The following is an 11,040-nucleotide window of genomic DNA, read 5'->3' on the forward strand; positions in this document are numbered from 1 at the left end:
ATCCAACAGTATAAAAGTGTTTCAAGGACCAAACCTGCCTTGTCCTTCTTAAGATAGTAGTAGGTAAGTGCTGGGCAGCGGTGGCAAGGTCTGAATGGGTGAAGCACCCATACATTCCATTCATACTGGTTGATTCTTATGCCTGGTTGTTAAAGTGAGAGGATTTACTTGGATCAGAGGGATCTCAAATCTATTCATTCAGCTGTAATCAGTGGCTTGTAGCTGAACGGCTTAATAAACAAAACCCAAACCATCACTAAGAAGAGATTGACCTTTTATTTTGCAGCATTGGCCAGTGCTGAGCCTGAATTCCAACTATTTTCTTCATCAGGAGGTAAGAGGGTATTTATACTCGCTCTTGAGGGAGTCAATGAGTTTGTTTTCTGGGTGCTGAGCTGAACAGACAGTTTTGAGTTTTCCTTACTAATACCATGCAAGACACCTTTTGTAGAGATTTTGCTCAGATTGGAAGGTCTGATCTTTTACTGGTGTTTGGTCTTGACATCTGTTAGAGAAGCTTTATGAGCATTGCCTGCTCCTCTAAGCATGTGGCAGGAGTCTGCAAACCAGCTTATTCTCACAAAAGACGAAGAGTGGCAATTTAAAAAAACAACAACCCCAATAATGGAATCACTTTGAATGTTCATATTTGGCTAGTAGTCACATGGATTTACAATGACCTTTCACTTTTGACTGAGTCTTAAAAAACATAGCTGAAATTTTGTTGTGTTTTGTTTCTTTACTTCAAAATAGACTATTTTTTTTTCCAGCTGAGGTTGTAGGCCTGGCTTTAAAGCTGCTTTGTTTCACATAAATGGAGAGCTTGATCCAAATTGTAGGCCTATGTTTTGCCAAGAGTCAAGGTGGTGATCGGGTATCCAGGGAACTGGTCCTTTTGGATCCACAGATGAGCATACCAGGGAATAAAGAGATGTTAAGCTTTATTATTTAACTGTAGTAAACAGATTTAAAAGCATGACATAAAAAGCAAACGTACCAAGCAAGATGATATCCAAATCTCTTATAAGAAGATCCTTAATGACAATGGCAGTGATTCCTCCCCCACCCCCACCCCCCGGGTATCTCATTTCCAAGGTGCCCAATGCTAGGTTCTGTGCAGAAACTTTCAACAAACAACAACAACCCCGTGATGTTTATCAAAACCTTTCACCATGATTTAATAAGCCTGCTAGGGATAAGATTGTAAGACCTGATCTTGACTAGGCACCACATGATTCTGGGATGGGAACGGAAAGTCTAAAATTTCACAGGTTTGCAGCTATGTAAAGATCCCCATCCCTTCTCCTTTATTCAGCAAGCAAGAGCAAAAAACAATGCAGGAGAGCTATGAATGAGCTCTAAACTTCTAGACTTTTCTTAATCTGAAGGAGAAATAAAAATATGTGACTAAACTCAAAATAACAGTGGTCTTCTGCATTGCCAATACAGACTAAGCGTCAATTCTTCCTATCAAACAATAGGGATTAGGATTTCTGCAACAACAACTAGAATGAAGAAAAGATAGAGAAATAGAATTGAAATTTAGAGGCCAAAGGAGACACAGATTGCATTGGTCTGTAAGATACATTTTTAACTTATTCTGTGATGTAAGCCTACTAAAATCAAATTTCCATGGTTTCCATGGTTTATGGTTTAGCTGTTTTTAGAGACTGGCTCTTGACAAAAACCTCTCAAAGTTATCATTCACAAGGAAACTGTTTTCTCTTCATATCTTTAGTTAAAGAAAAAGGAGGATTTTTAAAAAACCAAATCTTGTGTAGTTTCTTCTCTGGTAATGTTGTACTACTAACTAGAGCATACAAAACATTAGCTAGACCAATTCTTGAATACAACTCATCTGTCTGGAACCCACACTGCATATCAGACATAAATACAATTGAGAGAGTCCAGAGATATTTTACGAGAAGAGTCCTCCATTCCTCTAACCGCAATAAAATACCTTATGCCACCAGACTCCAAATTTTGGCCTTAGACAACTTAGAACTACGCCGACTTCAGTCTGACCTAAGCATAGTACATACAATTATCTGCCACAATGTCCTTCCTGTCAATGACTACTTCAGCTTCAACCACAACAATACATGAGCAAATAATAGATACAAACTCAAAGTAAACCGTTCTAAACTCAATTGCAGAAAAGATGACTTCAGTAACAGAGTGGTCAATGCCTGGAATGCACTACCTGACTCTGTAGTTTCTTCCCCAAACCCCTAAAACTTTAACCTTAAACTGTCTACTGTTGACCTCACCCCATTCCTAAGAGGTCTGTAAGAGGTGTGCAAAAGTGCACCAGCCTGCCTACCGTCCCTGTCCTAATATTCCTTTTTACTTACTTTTCATGTATTCAAATTATGTTTATACTTTTACCTGTTATCTTATATATGCTTGACAAATAAACTTATGATTATGATCTGTATTAGATGCAGAATACACATACGATAATGCAGTTTCCCTTAAAAGAGTGAGATATAGTGATTACAAAAGTGTCAGCTGGGAAGAACCTGATCATTAAAGATCTGTCTTCACTGGCACTTAAGCCCAGCACAATCATGCCTAGACGACAAGAATTTCTCCCCTTGTCTCCAAGACACTTACATTGAGTGAGACAGTTCTGTATAAAAGTAGTATTTGAATCCTTATTCCAATACTGTCAAATTACAGCCTTAGGAATGAAGTCAGGGGAATGTGTTGTAGGTGTCATTAGAGATGTGCTTGGGGAGAACTAGAAAGTGGCAGAAGGGTTCCCCCGGGTCATTAGTCAACCTCTAGAGCATCCATTACTGTCTTTGCCTTTTCCCTTTTCATTATCATTTGCTTTCATGAAGTGTGTTCAGATCTGTTACTTTTTCCTACCAGCAGACAGTTTCATCAACTTCTCCACAGGCTTTCATGATGATAGAGAAAACTGCAGACCATCACTATTTAAATAAGGGGAAGCAGAATTTGTGCAAATTGGCTTTACAAGTATTGTATTCTGAAACATATAACTCTGTTCGTCATTACACTCAGTGGTTGTGTTCATCCAATATACTGAACCACCAACTGGACAACTACATTTTAGCCAGTAGGATAAATCCAGGCTGTTTAGTTACTAGAAGGTTCAACATGTCATCGAAATTTACAATTAAATAGATTAATTTATTAAACTATTGTTAAGTGTGCCAGTCAGACGTGCATATTTTTCAGTGAAATTGAATAGCGCACAAACTTTTTCATAACGTGCCCTGATTCCCTTATTCTTGCAATAATTGCTTATCCACTTATTAGTAGATATGCATTCTTTTCATGGATGAAAAGGACTTTTCTTCAAAGTAGTTTGAGATAACCTGAGATAGCAAAGTAGGAGATTGCATGAAACGGCACATTAAAGTTGTGATCTCTATATGAATTGTTTCTTTCTTCCCCAGTGCTCTCTGTTAAGCTGCAGCCATGTCATCTGACAGTGAGATGGCAGTTTTTGGCGTTGCTGCCTCCTTTCTCCGCAAGTCAGAGAAAGAGAGAATTGAAGCTCAAAACAAGCCCTTTGATGCCAAGTCATCCGTCTTTGTGGTGGATCCTAAAGTTTCCTTTGTAAAAGGTACTGTCCAGAGCAAGGAAGCGGGGAAAGTCACAGTTAAGAAAGAAGGTGCAGGTGGAGAAGTAAGTAAAAAAACGTAAAAGTAAGGCTTTGTTATCCTCATCCTCTGCATGCTTTTAACTGAAGTATCTTTTGTTCCCTTGAAGACTGTGACTGTAAAAGAGGATCAAATCTTTCCAATGAACCCGCCCAAATTTGACAAAATTGAGGACATGGCCATGATGACCCACCTCAATGAACCTGCTGTCCTGTATAACCTCAAAGAGCGTTATGCAGCCTGGATGATTTATGTAAGAAGAATCTGAACATTATCGTTGAATTCAGAACCAAATATTTTATGTCCACAAGCAAACAATTACTAACTTGTCTTTTCTTTCCAGACCTATTCAGGTCTCTTCTGTGTCACAGTCAATCCCTACAAGTGGTTGCCAGTGTACAACCCAGAGGTGGTTAATGCATATAGGGGGAAAAAACGACAAGAGGCCCCTCCTCACATCTTCTCCATCTCTGACAATGCGTATCAGGCCATGTTAACTGGTGAGCAGATAAGTAGATGACTATTTCTGGAAAAAAAATAAACAAGGTTGGGAAAAAAGGAAGGACATGGCTTCTGGAATTTCCACACTGAGTCTTTAACCTTTCCAGAAAGTATAACAATGGCCAATTGTTTGTGGTTATTCAGTTTGAGTGGAACCAAATTCAGTTAGCTTTGTGACAGTATTTAGGACATTCCTCTTATTATTACCAGATCTGTGGGGCTGAGTCCATGCATTGCTCATGTTGACTCATGACTGATAGATCTGTTTTTACCCCAGTCACTGTTTTTATGTGCATGGGGGGGGGTGGGGGTGGTTGTTTTTTAGGCTTTTATATTTTCTTTTAACACTATTCATCACCCAGTCATGAGTTTGAGATTGAAATAATAAAGAAATAGATAAAATTAATATGTTTATAATTCAGTATTGTACTATATATATATAGTATTAGAGTCTTCTTTGAAAGGAAGCAGTGTAAGTTACATAGGAACTAGGGGTGGGTTCTACTTACCTTTACTACCGGTTCCCAACGAGATCGCATGCGCAGATCGCCGATGATGATATCCGGGGCAGTGGGCGGGGCCTCCCGCTGGTTTTACTGCCAGTTCTTGTGAACCAGTCCGAACCGGTGGCAACCCACCACTAATAGGAACTGCATGAAAGACTATGAATTAAAAAGTTATGGATGTATATTAGAAGCTTTACATGACTGTCAACAAATCAGCTGATTTCGTGCTGAAGATTGATAACAGAAATGAAAAAGTCAGATTCTAACTATTAATAAGTATAACACAAAATTAACCCAAACATTTATTTCGGCTTGGATTACTTCTTTGTTTCTTTGCTTTCTAGATCGCGAGAATCAGTCAATTCTGATCACGTGAGTACACTTCCAATAATCATATTTATGGTCAGCAGAAGTTTCACAGAGCAATATATTGGCTAACAGCATGGCCTTTTACTCTGTTTTAACAGTGGAGAATCTGGTGCTGGAAAGACTGTGAACACGAAACGTGTCATTCAGTACTTCGCAACAATTGCTGCAGCTACTGACAAGAAGAAGGAAGAACCAGAGCAAACTGGCAAGTTAAAGGTGAAGTACGACTGTTGGAGAAGATTATACATTCCTTTCTGACAATTTCATTATATTTAAAAGTTGACTTAGTAATGCTACTTTTACAGGGCACCCTTGAAGATCAAATCATCAGTGCCAACCCCTTGTTGGAAGCTTTCGGAAATGCCAAGACTGTGAGAAATGATAATTCATCTCGCTTTGTAAGTTACAGTTTCAAACATTGTGCGGGAGTATAATTCTTTTTGTGCCAATCTTCTTAGCATCCCACTAAAGATGACAATGAATTAGAAACAATAGGCTGTGTTTGGGAATGGAGCTTTCTAGACGAGCTACAATGTTATTGTACTTGTTTTTCAGGCTAAGAATGCCTCACATCAAACCTACGCAGCAGCATCAAAATAACATAAGCAGTGTTATGTTATTGAACTGCAAGCTCCACCCCTTTGGGATGTGTCTATGACATCACAGTGCACTTACAAAAGGGGAAGGCCTCTGTCATGACAATGCTACTTCAATCATTCTGTCCTTCCTTGCCTGCCCCCACTTCCCCATCCCCATAGATGCTGATGAAGAGGTCTATCCGTAGGTCAAATCCCATTTGGAACACTGAAATCCAGGATCAGTTTAATGAAGCTTAGCCCTCCTTTCCAGTTTAACGTGGTGCACTGTGACACTAGTCTTTGAAAAGGAAAGAAATTATTTGCAATTATCATTTGCAATGTTTCACGTTCATATTCATCTCATCTCATTAGATAAAGAATAAAAATATTCTTTATCAACCATTACTATCATATCAACCCACTTTATCTTTCTCCTATATAATAAACCTCAACTGTTGTCCCAAAGTTGTTATTCAAAAGGCAACTGGCCTTCCTTCCCTCCCTCCTTCCTTCCCTCCCCCTCTTTCTTTCTTTCTTTCTTTCTTTCTTTCTTTCTTTCTTTCTTTCTTTCTTTCTTTCTTTCTTTCTTTCTTTCTTCCTTCCTTCCTTCCTTCCTTCCTTCCTTCCTTCCTTCCTTCCTTCCTTCCTTCCTTTTGAACAACTCCTTTGGGACAACCATGACTTGGATGACTGTGAATCTCCATAGACAAACCTCAACTGTTTTTCTCCTTTAATTCATTCACATTTTACACTTTTACTAAAGTTTAATAATTATTGTATCATGAATATTATTAAGATAAAGTTTCACATATGGCATATTAAAATTTTTGTATTTTTATAATGGTAAACTCTTTCACTTTTTTTTCTTAAAATCTCTGAGACAAATTAGGTTTAAAAAGCACTATTTTTTTTAAAATTCCATACATTCTGTAGCCAGAAACGAAATTCCTGCTATTAAAAGGAGAAATCTTTGTACCATCCTATTGTACAGTTAAATAAATGCATTGAAAATGTACTGTAATTAAATACTATTTTCTCCACAGGGCAAATTCATCAGAATCCATTTTGGTGCCACTGGCAAGCTGGCTTCTGCAGACATTGAGACATGTAAGGGATATTTCTTTGTGTGTTTATTTGACCCTTTCTTTCTTTTTTTTCTTCCTTCCTTTCTTTCTTTCTTTCTTTCTTTCTTTCTTTCTTTCTTTCTTTCTTTCTTTCTTTCTTTCTTTCTTCCTTCCTTCCTTCCTTCCTTCCTTCCTTCCTTCCTTCCTTCCTTCCTTCCTTCCCTAATTCAACTTAATTGCTTTGCCAGATCTGCTGGAGAAGTCCAGAGTTACCTTCCAGCTCAAGGCTGAAAGGAGCTACCATATCTTTTATCAGATCATGTCCAACAAGAGGCCAGAACTGATTGGTAAGGAGAATCATCCATTTGGAGGACTATTTCCACTATTAAACATTAAAAATGTGCTGATGCTTGAAAATGAAATCATGTTTGTGCTTCTTTTTATGCAGAGATGCTTCTGATTACTACCAACCCATATGACTACCATTTTGTCAGCCAGGGTGAGATCAGTGTTGCCAGCATTAATGATCAGGAAGAGTTAATGGCAACTGATGTAAGTAATTTGCAGAATCGGGAACATAAAATTGTAATTTGATTAGAGAAGCAATAATATTTGGTTTAAATGTTTGAGTGTGTGTGGTATTTGGGCATATGATGAGTGGCATAATGTTCCAAGAGGAACACTGGCAAAGACAGTGCTACTGTAATTGCCAAAATGATTTCAAGTGAGTTTGAACCCTCAACTTGGCTCAGTGCTGGGTTAGACAGAATCCTTTCTATTGCTTGAATTAATAGGAAGCCATTGACATCCTGGGCTTCACTGCTGAGGAAAAGACAGCCATTTACAAGCTGACGGGAGCCGTCATGCACTACGGGAACATGAAGTTCAAGCAGAAGCAGCGAGAGGAGCAGGCTGAGCCAGACGGCACGGAAGGTATTTGAAAAAAATATGGCAAAATCATTTAGAATAATTGAGGACATTAACTAGGACATTATTTTGTAGAAACACATCCCATGCTTCCCTAGTGTTTTTTAGAAGGATACTCATATTGATCATTTGGAATAGATGGTAGACCATAAAAATATTATGCTATCATCTATTTATTAGTATTTAAAAAGGAGGAAGTTTTCATTATTTTTACCGATATTATAGTAAATACTCTTGAAACACTTTTCTTCTTTTTGAAAAATCACTTTTTGGTAGGTGAAGCTATAATTTTAGAGAATGAACATTCCCAGCATTGGGCAAGTAGAACTCAGCCAACACTAACCAAAAGTTCATTTTGTACATTTTCCAGTCTGATTTTAATGTTCATTACTTAACTATTACATACTGCATGAATATAGTGAGATTTATAATAAAAAAAGACTCTAACCCTAAACTCTTTCTTGTCTATTTTTAGTTGCTGACAAGGCTGCTTACCTCATGAATCTCAACTCAGCAGATTTGCTGAAAGCTCTGTGCTTTCCCCGGGTCAAGGTCGGCAATGAATATGTCACCAAAGGCCAAACTGTCCAGCAGGTAATCTTACATTAAACCAATTCTCACAAACCCTGGCATGCACCAAGAAGAATGGATTTATAATTATAATACTTATAAGGTCAATATTCAAAACTGTAAATAATAATGATAAAATCCATTTTTCTTTCTTATCTGTATTCAATATGCTAAGGCACCTGAATAATAGAACATCAAGAATCTAAGTTTCTTACAGAATTATAACTGAACTGAAATAACCAATTGTACCAAATCTGGGAAGATGGAGCAGTAGATGGTCTATATGGATAGATTTAAAAATATGTTAAATGATTGAGCTAGATCAGTGATGGCTAACCCTTTTGGTGCCAAGTGCCCAAAGCGTGCACGCACCCCCAAAATGCACTGTGAGCGACCCCTGCATATGCCCCCCGTGCATGCGCCCTGCCCCCCTCGCCCTGTTTTGGCTTCCAGGTTTGTGCAGGAGGTCTTCCAGGCCCCCTAAAATGCAATGCGAGCGCCCCCCATGCATGCACCATGCCCCCCACATATGCACGGGCATGTCCCCTGCATGTGCTATGCCCTTCGCGTATGCACGGCAGAGACCCAAAGACCAGCTGGCCGGCGGGAGGTAGTGCGCATGTGTGGTGGAGCTGGGCTGGGGCGACTGCTGACGTGCCTGCAGAGAAGGCTCTGCCATAGATTCACCATCACGGAGCTAGATCTATATAAATATTTTATGGATATATTTTTAGTTTCCAGAAAGCTTATTCATTTCATATATATTTTCGTATATTTTTTCAAACTTTATTAGCACTACTATATCTTTAGTTGTTCTTCATTTTTCTTTCTCTCACACACACATGTATATGTATGTGTGTGTGTATGTATATGTGAGTGTGTGTGTGTGTGTGTGTGTATATATATATATATACACAGACCTATACACTGTATATAAGATTGGAATAATTATTAATTTAAAATATCCCTTATACATAGTGATTTTTGCCATTGTCTTCTTATTCTAGGTCTACAATAACGTTGGTGCTCTGGGTAAGGCTGTTTATGAGAAGATGTTCTTGTGGATGGTCATTCGCATCAACCAACAATTGGATACCAAACAAGCTAGACAATATTTCATTGGTGTGCTGGACATTGCTGGCTTTGAGATCTTTGATGTAAGGAAACAGGGAGAAACATGTACATATTAACAGATAGGAGGAACAGTGTTTTGCTTACTCAATCAAATTTATTTCATCTTAATTCATCTTAACAAATCTCTCTCTTCTTATAGTATAACAGCTTGGAGCAGCTCTGCATCAACTTCACCAATGAGAAACTGCAACAGTTTTTCAACCATCACATGTTTGTCCTGGAGCAAGAAGAGTACAAGAAAGAAGGAATTGAATGGGAGTTCATTGACTTTGGCATGGACCTGGCTGCCTGCATTGAGCTCATTGAGAAGGTCCATTTTATAGTAGACATAACTGATGCATACTTCAGATGGGATAGGAAATGCTTTAGGTTTCTCTCAAAAATAATTGATGAAAATCCCAACTAAAACTACATGTACCATCATCTTGTTTTGTCCTGCCTATTACAGCCTTTGACTGCTCCCCTTACTTTATTATTATTTTTCTAGAAAGTTTAGCTCTCAGCTTTTCTAATGACTTTATTAGAAGGACAACCTAGGAAAGAATAAACAGAATTATAGCAGGAGCCTAATAAATTTATAATAATATGCTCAAATCAATTCTTGACATAAAAATAAAATTATATATAGAATATATCATATAATAAGTATGAAATCATGTTAGATATTCATAGTTGCTTATTGAAGTATAATTTAGAAGATGGGGTCTACTTTTCAATGAGAGAGTGTGTCTCCATGTTTACATTTCATTTCTTTTCAACATCTCTGCTCTGTTTATTTTACTTGTGTCAGTGGTGAAATCCACATTTTTTTTTACTACTGGTTCTGTGGGCGTGGCTTGGTGGGCATGGTGTGGCTTGGTGGGCATGGCTTGGTGGCCATGGCCCGGGAAGGATGCTACAAAATCTCCATTCCCACCCCACTCCAGGGGAAGGATACTGCAAAATCCCCATTCCCTCCCCACTCCTGGGGGAAGGATATTGCAAAATCTCTCTTCCCACCCCCTCTGGGGCCAGCCAGAGGTGGCATTTGCCAGTTCTCTGAACTACTCAAAATTTCCGCTACCAGTTCTCCAGAACTTGCTGGATTTCACCCCTGACTTGTGTGTATATACTTGCTGAAGAAGTATGTTATTCAATATTTTCTCAAGATGCTGCCTAAGCAACCATGTCATTGTTTTTTCTAGCCCATGGGCATTTTCTCCATCCTGGAAGAAGAGTGCATGTTCCCCAAGGCAACAGACACGTCCTTCAAGAACAAACTTTATGACCAGCATCTTGGCAAATCAGGCAACTTCCAGAAACCCAAGCCTGCCAAAGGCAAGGCTGAGGCCCACTTTGCCTTGATACACTATGCTGGCACTGTGGATTATAATATCACTGGCTGGTTGGAGAAGAACAAGGATCCCTTGAATGAAACCGTAGTGGGGCTCTACCAGAAATCCTCAATGAAGACTTTAGCTTTGCTGTTTGCTGATCGCCCTGCAGAAGGTGAGAACTATAATGAAAGGATTTTTTTTTTATTGAATGAGAAAAAAAAATGTTCAAGAAATGTAAGGTTTATTTATTTTTTCTATTCATTTCGGTTTTAGAGGGCAAGAAGGCTGCCAAGAAGAAGGGTTCTTCTTTCCAGACTGTGTCTGCACTTTTCAGGGTATGGTATAATGCTATACTTGGATTCCTTTGTGAGGAAGGAAAAAAAATATTATGTGGTAATAATGCAACAACTCATTTGGGTATTTAAGAAAGATATTGAATT

The 11,040-nt window shown here is 38.5% G+C and overlaps 1 protein-coding gene across 1 annotated transcript in view; it reads left to right on the forward strand.

The window, feature by feature from the left end:
* Positions 1 to 286: 286 nt before the first annotated feature.
* LOC139312586 (myosin-1B-like) overlaps positions 287 to 11,040 on the forward strand; it is a 23,696-nt gene continuing 12,942 nt past the window's right edge. Inside the window, exons 1-16 of the mRNA XM_070937497.1 lie at positions 287 to 334; positions 3,429 to 3,660; positions 3,745 to 3,888; positions 3,979 to 4,135; positions 4,987 to 5,014; positions 5,110 to 5,227; positions 5,317 to 5,409; positions 6,633 to 6,696; positions 6,902 to 7,000; positions 7,102 to 7,205; positions 7,448 to 7,586; positions 8,056 to 8,174; positions 9,158 to 9,307; positions 9,424 to 9,594; positions 10,469 to 10,772; positions 10,874 to 10,935. Of these exons, the coding sequence (XP_070793598.1) occupies positions 3,451 to 3,660; positions 3,745 to 3,888; positions 3,979 to 4,135; positions 4,987 to 5,014; positions 5,110 to 5,227; positions 5,317 to 5,409; positions 6,633 to 6,696; positions 6,902 to 7,000; positions 7,102 to 7,205; positions 7,448 to 7,586; positions 8,056 to 8,174; positions 9,158 to 9,307; positions 9,424 to 9,594; positions 10,469 to 10,772; positions 10,874 to 10,935 (1,962 nt within the window). The 5' untranslated portion in view covers positions 287 to 334; positions 3,429 to 3,450. The remainder of the gene's footprint in view (positions 335 to 3,428; positions 3,661 to 3,744; positions 3,889 to 3,978; positions 4,136 to 4,986; positions 5,015 to 5,109; positions 5,228 to 5,316; positions 5,410 to 6,632; positions 6,697 to 6,901; positions 7,001 to 7,101; positions 7,206 to 7,447; positions 7,587 to 8,055; positions 8,175 to 9,157; positions 9,308 to 9,423; positions 9,595 to 10,468; positions 10,773 to 10,873; positions 10,936 to 11,040) is intronic.

The sequence above is a fragment of the Pituophis catenifer genome, unplaced genomic scaffold, assembly GCF_029215685.1.
Source record: "Pituophis catenifer annectens isolate HBS135680 unplaced genomic scaffold, rPitCat1.0.hap2 SCAF_2, whole genome shotgun sequence".
Taxonomy (NCBI): domain Eukaryota; kingdom Metazoa; phylum Chordata; class Lepidosauria; order Squamata; family Colubridae; genus Pituophis; species Pituophis catenifer.